Raw genomic sequence first — 11,212 nt, forward strand, 5'->3', positions numbered from 1 at the left:
TTATTTTTAAAGGTGAATTTTTAACCATTAGTCTAATTGACAAAAAAAAAATCTATTACTTTTCCTTGTCTTTATTTTATAATATTGATGTAAATAAAAAATTTCACAATTGTAATTTGTAAAATAATATCCTACATTAAATTAGTTTTTTACAATTTATTATGTTAATATGCACAAAAATATTTCTATTTTTTTTAATAAAATGGTATTTGGAATTTATAAAATTAATAAAAAAAATCTTTGATCATTACAAAATATATTGATTTTTAACAACCAACAATAACCTGGTTCGAGTGGTAATAGTATTGAACATTTTAAACAAGTTGTAAGAAGTTGATTACTCTTGCATATCCAAAAAATTCGAAAGAATTCGTGCCCCATAGGCCATAGCCCTCCAGTAAGATTAGCCAATGTTTGAATAGTAGATTCATACAAAATGTCGTTTATTTTCAATTTTTTTTTTTTTGTTTGTAAAGGAGGTTAAATAATTAAGCAACAAAATGGGCACATTGATGATGATGAGCACATTGATTTCGGCTCATGATGTATACTATTTTGAAAGGAAATGTTTCCAGTCTGGAAGCTGGAATAGAGAATAAATGAATCACATCAATCAATGAGAGGAAGTTCTTTCTTGATTGTGCCATTCAAGTATAACATCATCATGCAGGTGATTGAATCCAATAAGGTAATATTGGATTATAGTATATCTCTTTTTCATTATTATCATTATTACTATCAACCACTATTCTAGGAAACTACGTATCTTTGATTTTGCGCGTATATATGTGATTGAACTGTAAGTATATGTGATTGAACTGTAAAATTATAAAGTCATTTTCGAACAAGGATTATTAGGGTTTGAGTAGGAGAAAAAAATAATAAAACAAAGTGAATTAAAATGGCGGAAGAGGATTCGGTTAAAATCAGGTTTAGGTTATTTGATGGTTCTGATATTGGACCGTTTAGGTATTCTTCTGCTGCCACTGTTGATATGCTTAAGCAAAGGATTATCTCTCATTGGCCTCAAGGTTAATTTTTCTACACTTTTATGTTTGGTAGAATTTCAATTTTATTTACTGTTTTTGTTTAGTTATGATTGTTGATGTGTTTTTGAGAATATTGGTAGAAGCGTTCTTTTTTAGTTTTAGAAGTTGCTTGTTTGATTTAATGAGTTGGATTTACATATTTATCGGCAGTAAGAGTTTGACCATGTAATCATATTAAGAGACAGAGTTCCAAACAAAAAAAAACCTAATTTTTTAACTAATTTCTAACCCAGGGTTTGTGCCCCTTCCTCTGTTTTGATGGTTTCATTTGTTTCTCGGATGTTAATTTCACTCTTCAATCTTTAGTTTGAATTAGTTTGTTGTGTTTGTTTCACTCTTCACTTTTGTTCTTACATTTCACTCTTCTCTCATGGTTGTGATCTTATGGTTTTGACATTAGTTAATTGTTGTGATTTATAATTTATTGGTAATAAGATCTGACGATCTTAAGATCCATGAGTTACGATCTCTTAATCTCCTATCGATCTTTCATAGACATTTGAGTTTTAAAACATCGGACGTAATATTAATATTATCTCAATAAAGATTAAATAGATTGCCTTTTTTTTGTTAACCCATCGTATTAGGATTTTTACCCCCAGTAGGCATCTCAAGGTATCCCCACGATCTAGTCTTTTTGGACTTGCTATGAGACTAATCCTTGAGTCAACAATGCGACATTTGTTTTTTATTTTAAAAGTGCTAGACTATCTCCCAAACAGGCAACTCGAACTCGGGTCATCGAAGAGAGTCATGTTGTGATACAATGTTGGTTAAATCAATTGCTTTTATTATCAATTGAAAATGAAATATTAAACTAAATCCATGACATTAGTTTAATAATGACTTTGTATTTTAAAATGTCTTAAAAATAAAATTTAAACAAAAGTTAGTAATTTTGTGAGAACACTATTTTGTTTTAAAATCTGAAATCATGATATTGATGGTATTAAGAAAATCGTGGTTGTCTTGTGTTGAGTAAATGGTTTTGGTAGATTCTAGATTTTCAGTCGGCACTTATTAAGGTGTCTCTGGTTTTAGCAGATGATTTTCGAAGTGTCTCCTTACCTCGATTAGTAACTCTATAGTTTTTCACTTCTTTTGGATTCCAGCCCTTTGTATTACAAAAAAATATATAAAAATCTGAACTGCTATCATACAATCTAGAATAAAGATCGATAGACATCCTTAATGTGTACACTCCTTTGCACCACTCTAAAAAAATTCAATTTACCAAATATATGGTTTGTGTGACCATATTTTTTCAGTTGCGTGACCACTATTTAGAAGCTGAAAAATGTGGTCACGCAACTAAATGCGTGTGACCACTATTTTCCCACTTAGTTAACCAAATAAATTTGCAAAAATAGTGGTGATGCGACTAAAAAAATGTGGTCACATAACATATATTTGGTTAACTGAATTTTTTTAGAGTGGTACAAAAGGGTGTACACGGGTGTCTACCTATCATTGCTCCACAATCTCAGCCAAATCAATCCCATTTTAGGTTTCTGCTCCCTTTTTATTGAGGAGCATTGATTGTGTGCTTTTACAATCGTACATTAATAGCTGACAATTATGATTGTTATTGTTATCAATGTTGCGAATATGCTTACTTTTCTATTGTTATTACAACTTATTGAGGATTATGTATGGACGGGTTCTCTAATGTATTTGCACTCTTTTTCTATAATGTAGGCAAAAAGTTCCAGCCATTGCCAAAGTCAGCAAATGAAGTGAAATTGATAAGTTCTGGTAAAATATTGGATAACAACGTGACTGTTGGGCAATGTAAAACACCATTTGGTGATATTGAGGAGGAAGTTATAACGATGCATGTCCATCACCTTTCACCGCCACCACCTCTAGCAAAATCTAAGGCTGGTAAGATCCATAATCAAATATGAACATAATCATAATTTGCATATTTATGGGCTATTTTCTATTCTACAAGAGTCCTATAGTACCTTTGATTTGAAGTTTGATATTTGCATATTTCTTTTCCTCAACAGAGAACAAGGTTGGCTGTTCTTGTTCGATAATGTGAAGATTGAAAACAACTGTCTGTTTGGAGCCTTGTCCATATCTCTTTCACCATGGAAGCTATAACTTGTAGCTTCGTAGATGTTTTGCGTTTTTATGCTTCATAACACGGATCCATAGCTATAACCATTGATTGCTACCAATACGCATACCGCTGTCATTTAATTATCGTGATTTTTTCTTTTCTTCTTAATTTGGTTTTTCTATATATCAGGAAAGATTTTATCAAGAAATAGTCCCGCAATTAATGTTAGCCAATAAAATATATGTCGGGCCGGAAATCATGGGTGGTGGGTCTTATTTACATTTTTTGAAGAAAGGGTAATCAAATAAGACAAAGATCTGAAGGATATTAGTTTGCCACGTTTTCTGGAAATCTTCGTGATGCAATTATTCACTTTTAACAAGCATTTCTATTTTTCTAAAATAAATATAAAGTGGTGAAATTCATGGATATTTAGAGTTAACGGAGTCACCCTAGGTATCTCAACTCCAACTATGTGAGAATGAATCCTCCAGCTTTATTATTTGGTGACTTGGTGACATTGATTTATTTTGTAGATAGATTAATGATTAAGATGAATTATTTTGAATATGAAAGTTAAGCAAAAGATAGAAATAAGATAAATTATTTATTTGAATCATAAAGTTAAGAGAAAGATAGAGACAAAATCACCCAAAAATAATCTTAATCTTATCTAAACTTTATTATTAAAATGTCCATTTTTCACGTCACTCATCTATCATTTTCTTTCTTTTACTAAATCTATAATTTTTTCTTCCACCAAAAAAAAAAAACTATCATTTTTTCTTATTGATCTATGATTTGATAAACTCTACCTACCGTGAGGGAGTTTCATATCATATTATCTTCTCATGAGCAGTGACCCTTCAAATTTGGTTACAAACTGAAAGCATGATCTCAAACCCAACTTTCCTAAAGAAGCAAAATTTGATTGATGCAAGGTGTAGTGATGGGAATGGATAGGATACTATAGAACCCGTCCTCACACATGCGATTTGGAAAAATTCTCGTACTCGAACATATACCCACGTGGAGAGCAACATTCATATTTGTGTCTGTACTCATATCCTTTACGCCTTTACCATTACCCACATTTCTATTAAAATAAATTGATCGATTACAAAAATATTTGTATCATATTAAAACAATTGGAGAAGTTTTGAAAGATAATAACTTAGTTATGAAATATTTTTATCTAGTCAAAAAACAAAAAGTAAGGAGTTTGATCAAATTGTTACATGAGTCTTGACCTCTACGTTTTATCTAGATTTGTGACCTAAATACTATTATCAACCATGCATGAGTTCACATTATGTTCGCAGTATGTGTGCGATAAGTAAATATTTTTATAGTTTATATAAATAAAAAATATAAATATACATATATGGGGTGGGGTGGGAACTAATGTGTCTGCATCCGCATTCATACCCGTTTATTTTTCTGGGTATTTACCGATACTCGTATCCATAATGCAAGTTTTACCCCTATCCGACATGGATATTTTTGGGTACCGACTGAACATGGGTCTAATTGTCATCCCGAACGAGGTGGATTCAAAAACCTGGTACAACGGCTCCCCTTGTAATTGTTAAACACGTTAAAAATGAAATCTCAATCACACCATTTCAGTTATTTCTTTCTTAAATTATAAAATCCGTATGAGTTAAAGTTAGTAAAATTAAATATTTAATTTCTACTCTCAATGTCTAAGATTGAACTTTTATGTTTGCTCCCCTTTTCATTATTTTCAAGTGTTTTTCCCTAACAGTGGTATTCTTGGTTAAACATGGCAGCGTCCTTGACTTTTGAGTGCAAGGGAGAATGCAATATTCTTATTGAAAATAATTTTAAAGATTTGATGAGTATGTTCTTGTTGATGACGATTTTGTTCTACAGCAAGCGGTGTAGGTGCTAATAACCCTGCCGTGATAAACAAGATCTTGCGAGGGAGGAATGGTTTTCGCGAGAGTGAAAGTGTGAAAGAGAGGACAGAGGTGATAATGTAAGAAAAAAAGGTTGAGAGGATGGTCAATGACCCTGCTAATGACCCTCAATGCTGATGGTCTATGATAATATTTAGTATATCATATAATCTATGATATAAAAAATTATGCATAGTGAGAGATATAAGACACCCTTTCATTGGGGAATGGATTTCCTACACCGAAAATCTCTACGGTTTTCTACGGTGTTCAACATCATTAAACATTTTATCTCTTCAGATTTTTTGATATATACATAAATCACACCATTTCTTTCTTTTAATTAAAATATCCAGTTTTGTATGCAAGTGCTAACATATAGTACCGTTTTTTGTCTTTTTTTTTTTTTTTTTTGTCTCATTTATAATTGAGAAAGTTACAAAGTTTAAGCTAGTACTTAGAGTGATTTTTATCTTCGTTTAAAATATTTGACTTTTTAATATTAATGATTATATATATTTAACATCACACAATACTAGTATCTCACAATGGCATATATGGAAAAACATTTGAAAATTCACAAGAACAATTAACTGCATTGATCTTAATGTTAAATTGTTTTTTTTTCTTTATAACCGGGACTAGATGGAGTACATGTCAAAGAATTTTGCAAAATCCACAAATAGGTATAACACAAGAAAGATCATTTGCAACGTACAGAAGAAACAGATAGTGGATAACTGAAGGTATTGGCATACTTAAAGGAGATAATGGCCCCATTAGCAAGAGCCCTTCCACCATTAACAAGACAATCATTATACTTGACGCGTTTGAAAATATTTGGGTTGATAGGATGTACAGAGCTGAACTTGCCACAAGCAACATGAATGTCAAAAATGTTGCATCCTCTCAAACATGTATTTGATATTTCAACCGTGTGTGTTGGAATGCCATTCATTGGGGCTGTGGGACTTTGGCTTATCGTAATAAAAGACTTGCATTGTTTACCACCTGCATGAGAAAATTAAACTTTGAACAAAATTAGTGTCTTATGAATTTATCACATTTTATTTGATGGTGCTAATTCCACATAAATTTGATGTGATGAATGTGACTTGTTACATGTTTTTGTTTTTCTATCATGCATAAATTTGTACATGTTAATAAAGGTTAAGAGTTTATTCGGAAAAACAATCACCTTGATGAATACCATATTTTCCATGATTAGGGAGTGTGTAATTAGCTTCTGGCTGCAAGTCCGGACTCAAAGCAGCAACATCATTAGCATAATCAAACCCATAGCTCAAATCTGTAAGATTGATATATGAATGAAATCATTAGCTAAAGGAAACAAAACAAAATGAACAAAACACAAGGAATAGAAAAACCAAAACTAAAACTAAAAAAGTTAGATAATATTATATGAAAAAGAGAAACTATAAAGAATTGAAAAATGAGATAGTAATAGTAGTAGTAATATATGATAAGAAAAATAATATTTCATTAGTATTGTAAAATAACTTGTAATTTGTGACCTCTAAAAATAACTTGTAATTTATGATAATATTTTTGTAATATGACATATAATTTAATATAGAGGAGGCTTCTTAAAAAAAATTAAGATAGAGGAAGTATTATTAAGCAATTGATCACCTGCTATAAACAAAATGAGCGACCCCAATAGGTACAAGGACAAGGTTACGGTTGAACGTGATTCCATTGAGATACAAATACAATGTAGAAATTCTAAAAAACGAGAGATTATTATTATCTAACTAATTGGACAATATCAATATATATGATGAAAAATAATAGAAACACACATGGTTTATATAAAACAGGATAACATATAACGTTAATTAATTAAAAACAATAGCTGTAACATATTCAAGGGAAGATAAAGAAACTTGTATCACTACCAAAAAAAAAAAAAAAAACTTGTGTAAAAATGTAAAACAGAAGGAGAAATTGATAAAAGAAAACGTAGAAGAAAATATCAAGTTTTTTATATAGAACTATAACAACTTATATTATAGGTAAAATTACATTTTTAGTCCCTTAACTTAATTTCTGGTAATAGTTTGGTCCTTTATTTTTTTTTCATTTCAATTTGGTCATTTTTCTCCATCTTCATATACATTTTCAAGTGGATTCTAGGGTGAATGATCAATTATGTCCCTCACCGGTGGACCATATAAAATATATCATTAGATTAAATCAATGTTCCAGATTTGATGAAATTTTTTAAAGAACATCATGTTTCGTCACATACAATACTATCTCTTTCTCATAGTGTGTAACCGCTTCATCCTCTCTATCTCAAACTTTTTTTTTCTTTCAACTATTCATAGTTGCACTCTTTTACTTTCTAATTACTGCACCTTTACTTCTCCTCATAACTTAGATTTTTTTAATTTTAATATTAGTAACAAGTTGAGAACTGTCACGTGTTTGGTTGAAGTAATGAGAATTTTATTGTTTGTTCTTCCCTTTTGTTTTGCCATGGCTACATTGAAATTAAAGGTTTGCCATTAAATTTGAATCAATTGAACGGTAGTGAAAAATCTGAAACTTGCTAAATTCCACCATCGTAGCCTTGGAGAAGAAAGACAGATGGAGAAGAGGGAGGGAGAATATTGTGTGTAAAAATAAGTATATGATCACCTTTTATTTTCATTAAATCTGAATCATTGTTTTAATCTAACGGTGTATTTTACATGGTTCACCGGTGAGGGACTTAAATGAACCCTCACCCTAGAATCCACCACATTTTCAAGCTTCAAATTTAATATTCTTATGCAAACATAGACAAGGATCATAGATTTGAAGACTGAAAGACCATGAGAAAATAAAATCATGAATTTTAAGCTTAAAAATTCATATGTAAATGGATCAAAAGGACAAAATTGAAATGAAAAAAAGATAAAGGACTAAATTGTTACCTAAAATAAAGTTAAGGGACTAAAAGTGTAATTTTGCCTATATTATAAGTTTTTTTTGGTTACAAACTTCTTTTGGTTTAATTTAGATTTTTGATTCCGTCGGTTTTGTTCGTACCGCTTACACCCTTATTGTGCATGCATATGGCTAATTGCATTTTTTTTATAAGCGCATGCTTAATTGCATTGGTTTTGAGCCCCGGTTAATTGCATTCGTTTTGAGCCCTATTATAGAACTGAATTGTATTGACTTTGATACAATTTCTTGTTTTTACTTTTAGTTAATTAGTCGAGATACCTGTGCTGAGCACGGGTTGGAAGAGGATTCCATGCGCATTGTTGATGATTATGGACGAAAATGAAGGTTTACATATTTGTTAAATTGAAAAATGGTATTTTTTTTACAAATATATATATATATATATATATATAGTTCATAATCGATTGAGAATTGTTGGAGGATGAATAATGATTAACTAAGTGTGAAGTACAGAGAGAGTAACAAGTTTATTGGGGGAGTGGATCCTCTCCAGTGGAGATCTCTCCTGTTTTTTGCAGTGCCCCACTATCCACCTTTAATTGCACTCTCTCTCCTTTTTTGATAGGTTTAATAGCAGTTTTAGCCCCCTAAGTTTTGCACCTAAGGCAGTTTTGGCCCCCAAGGCCAATTTTGACTCGGTCTACGCTGACGTGGCACCCACGTGTTATTTTTTTTATTTTTATTTTTTTGCCTTGGGGGGCCAAAACTGTCACAGTTGCAAAACTTAGGGGGAGGTTTTGTAATTTTTTTCTTAGGGGGCTAAAACTACTATTAAGCCTTTTTGATATTACAAACACATTATCTCACCTATTTAATGGAGGGTCTGGATTACACATGAGAGAAAACCACATGAGACAATCTTCTCCCGTTTATTGGTGCCACATCAGCCGAGGTAACTTACCCACAATTTTGCAAAGGATAATCTCAAAAAGAAAAAAAAAAAACAATATATTTCACTACTCATTTATGGTAATGGTGATTACATCGATGCATGATAAATGATAATTTAGGAAAGATACCAAACTATCTCATTCAATCATATGCTGTTTCAAGATATCTAATTTCATATGCAAGTGCTAACCTAAACCTATAGAACCATTTTATGGAAAACCTTCACACAAAAAATAAATAAATAAATAAAATACAATAATAAACAACAACATGAACTTCAATGGTAATTTGTTATTAGAAAATACAAACATTTGCTCTTAAAAAGTCCAAGTTAATGAACTTAATATTCATCAAACATTCAATTTTTTTAAAGTCGAACTATTGTTTTTTCAATACAAAGTTGCTACTTCAATGTCCCTTAACATGTGTCATTACAGACAAGTTAGCAAGATCATCTGGTATTCTACTTCTAGCAATCACGACTAGATGGAGTGTACATGATAAAAACATTTGCAAAATCCAACTGAAGAATTTTGCAAAATAACCGATAGGAAACATAATTAAGATCACTTGCAGCGTACAGAAGAAACAGATAGTGGATAACGAATCCTATTGGCATACTGAAAAGAAACAATGCCTCCATTTTGAAGAATCTTGCCATTGTTAACAAGACAAACATTTTTATTGAGGCGTTTGAAAATTGTTGGGTTGATCAAACGTGCAGAGCTGAAACCACCACAAGCAACATGAATGTTAGAGATTTTGCATCCTCTCACACATGTATTTGCTATCTCAACTATGTATGTTGTAATGCCATTAATTGATCCTGTTGGACTTTGTTGCACTTTTCACCATCTGCATCAAAGAAACATTCAACAAAATTAGTGTCATATGAGAATTTATTTATATATTGTATTTAATTCATTGATCACCTGCAACAAAAAAGAGCAATCCCAGTAGGAACAAGAACGAGGTTACGATCGAATTTGATTCCATTGAGGTACAAATCAACTTAAAATCTTAAAACTGATTATTATCTATCTAACTAATCTATGATAAAAAAAGAAAAGAAACTCACGAGGTTTATATAAAAAAAAGGTGATATAAGAAATAACGTTAGGACTGTAGTGATAACAGTAACGTATTCTTCTTAAAAGAAAGTTACATGTTCAATGTCATTTACGCTTATCTTTCGTTTTTAAGTATGTGACAAAGGAATACATAAAGGGATAATACTTCAGTGACATAATGTCACGATGACATTAAATCTGGGTCACACAAAGGTTTGTGTTGTGTGGCTCAGTGACATAATCTCTCGAGTTGAATTTTCTACATTTTTTCAATTGTTACATCTATCCCATTATACATGAGAGAGGAAAAAAATATATAATAGGATATTGAATATACGGTTGAGATGTAGCAATTGTTAAAAACTTACTCTTTTTTTTTTTGTTTTTGAAAAAATGTAGCAATTGTAAAAAACTTAGTTTTTTTTTTGACAAAAAAAAAACTTAGTTAAAGTACGTAGTTAATTTTTTTTTAGAGAATGTATTAATTTAATATATTTTTTTCACTATTTTATATAAGGGTGTACAAAATCCGACCCTTTAACACATTCCAATCCATATATTGTTATTATTATTAGAACTAATATCTTCGGGATACTAGTTAAAAAAACAAAATGGTAAGTTTTGCATTGAAAACAATATGTTCTACGCTTTTAAAGTATTTGATTTTAAAAGTTTTAAGAAATTTCTACTATACTTGTTTCCTTAACTAGTGTCCACTAGTTAGCATTTTCTATTTTCTAATTAGTATTATTGTTGACTGTCGGAAAAAAATAATTTAATTGTTCTTATGCCCTATAACTCATATATAATTAAACAAGTTATATTGTTTAAAACTTTTAATTTTTGAGCTTTTCATTTTGAATTTCATGCGTAATTTATGAGTAATACGGTAGAATGGAGGAATATGAACACAATTTTAGTAAGTTAACTTGTTTGTGAGATAAAAAAAAAAAAAAAAAAATTGACTTGTTTGAGCTCGTATCACATTAACCTCATGATTGAATTCAGAGCTAATCGATCAAGTCAAAGTTAGGACCAGATTCGGCTCTACCGCTCTAGCCAAAGAGGATCTATCTCATCTCTTGTACACCTCTAATTTCGGGTATGTTTTTACAATTGAAACTACTTTTTTTATAAGAGAAATTTTTTCCGACAAATGGTTTGCACTTTGTTCAAATAACATCTTTTTTGTTTCTTCAAATTACATATCTCTTTTTTATTTAACTGTAACAT

The 11,212-nt window shown here is 30.7% G+C and overlaps 1 protein-coding gene across 1 annotated transcript; it reads left to right on the plus strand.

Annotated features, from left to right (window-relative positions):
* The first annotated feature begins 861 nt into the window (after positions 1 to 861).
* On the plus strand, positions 862 to 3,235 carry LOC146934072 (membrane-anchored ubiquitin-fold protein 3-like). Its single transcript, XM_085705924.1, has 3 exons — positions 862 to 1,031; positions 2,748 to 2,933; positions 3,062 to 3,235. Exons 1-3 carry the CDS (start codon positions 902 to 904, stop codon positions 3,094 to 3,096), a joined length of 351 nt encoding a protein of 116 aa, XP_085562050.1. The 5' UTR covers positions 862 to 901; the 3' UTR covers positions 3,097 to 3,235.
* Positions 3,236 to 11,212: the final 7,977 nt, after the last annotated feature.

The sequence above is a fragment of the Medicago sativa genome, chromosome 4 (genome assembly GCF_051527215.1).
Source record: "Medicago sativa cultivar Bolivia chromosome 4, Bolivia_mono, whole genome shotgun sequence".
Lineage (NCBI taxonomy): Eukaryota > Viridiplantae > Streptophyta > Magnoliopsida > Fabales > Fabaceae > Medicago > Medicago sativa.